A 7,484-nucleotide genomic window follows, 5' to 3' on the forward strand; every position below is an offset into this window, starting at 1 on the left:
ACAAAAGATGGCGACTTCGCTGGGGACTAGCTTCTCTGACGAAGAAGTGGTGACGCAATCCGATGTCCATCTCATTGGAACGACCGTCGAAATTCTTATTGTTGAATTTGATCAAGCCAAGTTTGAGGAGACCCTCTCATTCGGATCCCTTAGCCCCAAGGCTATGCGCAAGATCCGCAAAGTCTTCAAGAAGACTAAATCTCCAGTTGTGGCCGACTCACCGAAGGACCGTCTCCCTTGGGGGTTGTACTGTTCATACAGTCCCCTCTCAGAAGGAGAGGACTTAGCTTTGGCACAAATCCAAAAAAGCCGATCCTCCAATTAACGCGAGCTCCGCGTTTCTGAGCCTCAACACGAGCTCTGCATAAGCCAAGCTAAACGCAGCCCTCAGGACTGCGTTTCACCAGCAACACCTGGAGCTCAGGCATGCGTTCGGGTGACGAAATTCAATACGAAACCTGGTGTATACTCTGCGTAGCGCGACTAGATTGAGGGGAGGATATAAGAAGTTCATGGATTCAAGACATCTCAACCAGATCCATGTTCACCAAGAGCCAGTCTTGTCCAATCATGGACTGGGGGTTCCAATTCAAACCTCACGGTCAGTGAATAGTTCTCCTCGAATCTTCACAACAGATTTGAGAAAGTTCATATCGAGAGAAAGACCGATGCAACAAATCATTCGTTCATTCCAATGTGAACGACTGATTCCTACGGTCCTCTCGGGATGTCAATGCTGCTCATATGCGGCCAAACTATTGGTGTTCGACCAATTTACGAACGTTGCTTTGCCCAACTGACGACGACGTTCTCACAGGAAGAAGTCTCTAGAGACCGAATATCCTAGGGTCACTATCAATGTGATCAGCAGAAGGAAAGCCTCAGGTCCTAGTTTCGATGACTCTGAGACAAGTCGTTCATTGACCGTCAGAGAAATCGCTAACGAGTTTGAAGGAGTCTACCAACGCACTCGGACGTGAACAGGAGCCATTCTCCCTGTCAACTATCGGAGGCTAGCCAGAGGAACCAATTCCGATGGACATCACTGCAGAGACCTTAACACAGGCCAACAAGAACGCCGCTCGACGAAGAAGAAGATCTCGCGAAGAGACTTGATGAGCAGGAGGCCATGCTCAAATCTCAGCAGGAGGCCATCAATGAACTCATGGCCCTGTTGACTCAACTCGTCACAGACAAGGCCAAATCTCAGAAGACAGATTCGCCACCTAGGCAAGAATCTTCCCGGAGAGAAAAAATGTCTTCATCCCTACTTTACACAAGCAAAGGGAAGGGAAAAATGGTTGATGATACGGCTTCTAACCAAGAAGCCCATAACCTGAAATCTTCCTCTGATGAAGGAAGAGAGACGGAGAACGAGCAGAATCTCCAGTCTGTCAAAATGGAAGAATTGGAAGCTCGCCTAAATACCATTGCTAACAAAAGCGAGCTCCCAAACGAGGGAGTTTCCAAGCCCTATCCTGCAGAATGGGATGCAGCCCCTTATCCTCCAAAGTTTGAGCTCCCGACGTTACAAACTTTTGACGGCACGGGATCATCGAACCAACATATCTATCATTTCAAGTCACAGACTGGGAATGTGATATCAAACGACGCCATACTGGTTCGATTGTTCATTGGCACCCTCAAGGGAGTTGCCTTTGAATGGTTCAGGAAACTGCCTGCTGGATGTATCCAAAAATGGGCAGATCTAGAGAGACTATTCCTGTCAAGATTCTTTGAAGAGGATACAGAAGTCTCCATCTATACCCTTCTCGTCACCAAGCAGAAGAAGAGGGAGTCTGTCAAAGCCTTCGTCAAAAGGTTTCGAAACATGGCTCTGCGATGTCCGACGGGTATGACACAGTCTACCCTAGTGGAGACCTGTCGACACAATTTGCAAACCGACCTCCTAGCCCGAATAGGGGTTGCAGAATGTCATTCCTGGAGACAACTAATCTTTCAAGGCGAACAGGCTCAAAAGATTATTGTCAGGATCAAAGCTGAAGAACAAAATAGGCAGGATCAATCTGAGCAATCGGACCAAGACCAATCTTCTCAGTCAGAAGAGGAAGATACCACGGCTAGTGAAGCTAATCCTCTTTAGTAGGATGACAGGTCCAACAACTATCAGGTTAACAGTTACCTCTGATAGTCAAATTTATTAGCTAATGATCCACTAGGCGATGTGCCCTGTCTACCTCTTTCCCCCCCTGCACTTGTTCAAGACTGGGGATTGGTTTATTTGTAGTTCATTGAATTATGAGTAATAAATTTTCTGAGTTATCATATTCAATAGAATACCTCTGTCAACCACGAAATCCATCAAAACTATCACGTTAACAATTACTTCTGATAGTTCATTTTCTCCAAACTCCCCCACCAATCCTCTTCAATAGGATGGCGGGTCGACCAAAACTATCATGTTAATGATCACCTCTGATAGTCCATTCTCTCCAAATTCTCCTGTCAATCCTCTTCAATAGGATGGCAGGTCCACAAAACTATCACGTTAACATTTACCTCTGATAGTCCATCAACTGGCCAATCCTCTTCAAGTAGGATGGCAAGTCCACAAAAACTATCACGTTAACAGTTACCTTTGATAGTTCATCAACTTTCCAATCTTCTTCAATAGGATGGCAGGTCCATAAAACTATCACAGTTACCTCTGATAGTCAAACTCATCAGATAATGGCCTACCAGGTGATGTGCCTCTATTCCGATTTCATGGATAGTGCCCCACTAGGTGATGTGTCTTATCTATCTCTTTTTATTCCCCTGCTAAGTCTTAATCAAGACTGGGGATTAGTTACTTGGAATCCACTGGATTAAGAGTAACGAATCTTTCACATCATCGAGTTAACATTATACTTCTGACGATCATCATCCTTACGGAGTATGAATTCAGTTGGCATCTCTCCCAATTTGTCACGTTAACAATATACCTTTGACAATCAACTTATCAATCCTCTTCGATAGGATGATAAGTCCTCAAAATTGCTCAAATCGCAATCTTCCCCAGCAAGACACTAAGTCTTCAAAATCTCAGTATCAAAATTTATCGTTTCTGATGATAAACTCATTTAGCAATTCTCCCCAGCGAGACGCTAGTCCCCAAAATCTTGTTCAAAATACAAGTACACAAATCCTGTCACGTTAACACTAAACCTCTGACAAAATCAACTTATCAATCTTCGTCAATAGGATGATAAGTCCACAAAGTTGCTCCAATTGCAACACAAATTCTGTCACGTTAACACTAAACCTCTGACAAAATCAACTTATCAATCTTCGTCAATAGGATGATAAGTCCACAAAGTTGCTCCAATCGCAACATAAATCCTTTCACGTTAACACTAAACCTCTGACAAAACCCACTTATCAATCCTCGTCAATATGATGATAAGTCCACAAAGTTACTCTCATCGCAACATAAATTTCCGTCATGTTAATATCACACCTCTGACAAAATCAACTTATCAATCCTCTTCAATAGGATGATAAGTCCTCAAAGTTGCTCCGATCGTAACAAATTCCCGTCATGTTAACACCAAAACTCTGACAATCCACTTATCAATACTTTTCAATAGGATGATAAGTCCATAAAGTTGCTCCGATCGTAACATTCTCTTGTCACGTTAATATCAAACACCTCTGACAAAATCAACTTATCGACTCTCGTCAATAGAGCGATAGGTCCTCAAAATTGCTCCGATCGTAATACTTTCCACTTATCGACTCTCGTCAACAGAGCGATAGGTCCTCAAAGTTGCTCCGATTGCAACATTTTCCACTTATCGACTCTCGTCAACGAAACAATAGGTCCATAAAAATACTGTTAGGTTAACATCACACCTCTAACGGTCAAACCCCCTAATGAACTTGTTAATCCTTTTTCAACAAGAATAGCAAGTTGTCATTATAAAATCCCCAGTGGATTAAAGATTTTCTGAAATTATCCTAGTGATAATAAAGAAAATTTCTGAATTACACTCTAAGTGAAAATTCACGCCAAGTTAATACTACACTTCTGGCGCTTCCAACTTTCTTTCAGTGTTTCAAGTAACACAGGAAGAAACAGTGACAAACTCTACGTATTCAACATCGTAGCACCAAAAATCCATGTCTTTCACGCATGGGGAACTTTATCCCAAATCCTAAGTAGGGATAAGCCTACGCCTAATAAGCGTCGGTTAATCTTTTTCCGTAAAAATGACAAAGTCTATGTATTCAAAATTATAGCATCAAGTCTAAGAGGGTTCATTCTCTTAGCACAACGTTACATGTGGAACGGACTTAGATAATCCACATGCTAGCTCGACTCAAACGGTAGTCGATAAAGACTTATCAAATCCGTTGATGGCTGAGGGTTTGCCAAAAATCCTATGCATGTTTACAGGCCTATCAGCTTAATGGAGATGAGCCATGACGTGATGTTTGATAGCTTCTGCTCATGAGTAGCTTGTACCGTCACTACAGTTTCTATTTGAAGCTCATCATCACACAGGTCTTGCTTGGAAAATCCCTTCAACCAAGACTCCTTCGAAGCGGGTGCAAAAAACAACTCCTTATGACAATGAATCAAAAGCTCCAAGATCAGAGTTGAGATCCAAAGTATTTTGAAAATTCGTCCCAGTCAACCGCGAATTTTCGAAAACTTTGAAGGGGGTTCTGTAGGCTGTCTAAAAATCACAATAGATAGTTGATTCTCCATCAAACACCGATGATGGAAGTTACAATCTGACGACTTCCAGAATGTTACAATTTGAAGACTTTCACGTAGATCGATGAAGGTTACAATCTGACGACCTTCACAATAACTGATGAAAGCTCTAATCAACAACCTTCACAATTAACATTGGGAGTTATAATCTGACGACTCTCACATATCAAAGAGCTAAAGCAAAGATTACAAAATGACGATCTTTGCAACGCTCTGACAGAAAGAGACTACAAGTCGACGATCTCTTCAATCCAAGACGCAAGACTCATCCCTGGCAACGCTCTGACAGAAAGAGATTACAAGTCGACGATCTCTTCAATCCAAGACGCAAGACTCATCCCTGCATCCCAGAGGTGAAGCATAAGTGGTCTCATTCCAGAGTCAAAGCTATGCAAACACAGCTCCTAAATGCTGCAAACGCAGCTTCCATTCGCTGCCAAACGCAGCTCCTAAATGCTGCAAAACGCAGCTTCCAACCGCTGCCCAACGCAGCTTCCAACTGCTGCCAACGCAGCTTCCAACCGCTGCCCAACACAGCTTCCAACCGCTGCCAACGCAGCTTCCAAGCTGCCAAACGCAGCTTCTAACAGCTGCCAACGCAGGTTCCATTTGTTGCCCAACGCAACTTGCAACATTGTGTCCAAACGCAGATTTTATTCCAGAATGCAGGATTTTACGTTTGACTCGTTCAAATACGAGCTGAACGGTTTTAAAACCATTTCCCACGATCTGAGGGGATCACAACTCCACTCAGGAGTGATTTAAGGGGCGGTTACATCCCATTAGCCCCACTTAGGAGCGAATTAAGGAGGTGGTTACACCCCTTAATCCCCTATAAATAACTAAGAAATCAGCTTAGTAGGAGCTGGATCTTTCATCCTTCTTTTTTGCAGCAAAGAAGAGATCTTTGGGGGGGATCTTTCATCCGGCTCTGGGGCAGCAAAGAAGAGATCCTTGGCTTGTCTAACCAATTACGGTTAAGATCAATCAACTCATCAAGAGTTCTAAAACTTGCAATGCAAGTTCTCCACAGCGTCAAATCGTGAGGAGGAGATACCGTTCCAGTGAATCAAGACGTGCGAATCGTCAACGGAGAGCAAATTCGACGCGAGCATTCGAAGGAAGCACTCCATCGCCACCGTGAAGAACCCAGAATTAAACAAAGGGGAGAACCAAATCCATTCTCCTCTCTTTTGTAATCAGGAAATCCAATTGTAACTGAGATTAAATGAATACAAATCAATTTTCCTTCGTTTCTTTTACTGCAAAATTTTCCACAAACAGAACAATAATGTAAAAATTACATTATTTTTAGAATTCTCTTTCTTCTTATTTAAAATATGACTATTATATTATATTAGTTTAAGAACGAACTTACTTTTTGCTTGTTTACGATATCTATATTACACTAGTGTGCACCCCATGATTTTTATTGCTACAGTAATCCTATTTTTTAATTGTTATAGTATACTTTTAAAAATGATACTACGATATCTCACCTTTGATGCAGTGTTTTTTAAATAATGTTATAGTTTCCCGTTTATGCCACAGCAATTTTTATTTAAAAATGCTACAGTAATAATACTACATTAAATTAAGGTAGCATGAATAGTGATTCTTAGGTCCCATCACATTATTATAGGGGAATAGATTAAGGTTCACATACTTACTTCGAAAGAGTGGGGCAGCTCTTACTAACTAAACATTAAACGTGTGAATCTCTCTTGAAGACCAGTAAAATTGATATTATTATTTTGCAAAATAATAAGAAAATATATTATATATCCTGGAGAACAAAAATAACCCTAGATTAGGGAATAAAAAAGACGCTCAAATCCATACATACAAAAGCACTCAGCTAAGCTTCAAAACTCAGATCCATGCTATACGACCGTTTTATTTCATTACACCTTAAAACTAGGGTACAAATTACAAATATAGTATGAGGGGAAATATAAACCTAAATAATACATTTTTCATAATTAGATGCTACTTCGCAATGTATATAAGACTACATGTAGTTTCTTCTCCACTTCCTCTCCAGCCCAAAAGTACCTCCTCAGAATTATACATAATAATACAGTGATTAGTTTTCCTTGTACATTTTCCTCCCTACAAAGCCTGCATCAAGATGTTGCACCTGCTTCCTATAAAATTTTAGTAGGAAAAATAAATAGATAAAGTGATAAGTAAGTGAGCTCCACTGGGTTTTCAGTATTATCTCACATGCCGCCAATTTTGAGTCCATTCATCGTATGACTAAGCCCATTTTGATCGCCGATCTTGTGGAGCTCAGATTCGATGGTCTCAACAATTACAGTTCCCTCTGGATCAGGCTCTGGTACGCTGACGTGAAACGACCCTTGTTTGACTGGAACCATGAAGCCATTGTTTGAGGATTGACGCTTGATGTAGTTGTACAGTTGTTGGTGGAATGGGTGGTCTAAAGAGAAGCAGTCATGGACGTCAGGAGATGATGAGTAGCGAGATGAGCCAGAGCCTGAGCGTTTACAGAAGTGGGGGAGGGCAGAGTAATCCATTATCTACATGTGAAAGTAAACCAAATTTTAAGCTATCCACAGCACCATGTAATTAGGCATTCAAAATGGAGCAAGATGGTTCGATGACTTTGACGCGAAAAAAAATAATTCCCTGGTCATCTTGATATAACACTATACATCATCCGAAATGCCTAGTTAAAATGAATAGTGATTTCTGACCAACTATTTGTTCAAGTAGACAACTCTCAGTTCGCAGCAGG

At 41.5% G+C, this 7,484-nt stretch overlaps 1 protein-coding gene across 1 annotated transcript in view; it reads right to left on the reverse strand.

Annotated features, from left to right (window-relative positions):
* Window positions 6,583-7,484, reverse strand: part of LOC109825147 (phosphatidylinositol/phosphatidylcholine transfer protein SFH2-like) — a 15,897-nt gene continuing 14,995 nt past the window's right edge. Inside the window, exons 11-12 of the mRNA XM_020391933.1 lie at window positions 6,950-7,266; window positions 6,583-6,870 (exon numbers count right to left, since the gene is read on the reverse strand). Of these exons, the coding sequence (XP_020247522.1) occupies window positions 6,810-6,870; window positions 6,950-7,266 (378 nt within the window). The 3' untranslated portion in view covers window positions 6,583-6,809. The remainder of the gene's footprint in view (window positions 6,871-6,949; window positions 7,267-7,484) is intronic.

The sequence above is a fragment of the Asparagus officinalis genome, chromosome 1 (genome assembly GCF_001876935.1).
Source record: "Asparagus officinalis chromosome 1, Aspof.V1, whole genome shotgun sequence".
NCBI classification, from domain to species: Eukaryota; Viridiplantae; Streptophyta; class Magnoliopsida; order Asparagales; family Asparagaceae; genus Asparagus; species Asparagus officinalis.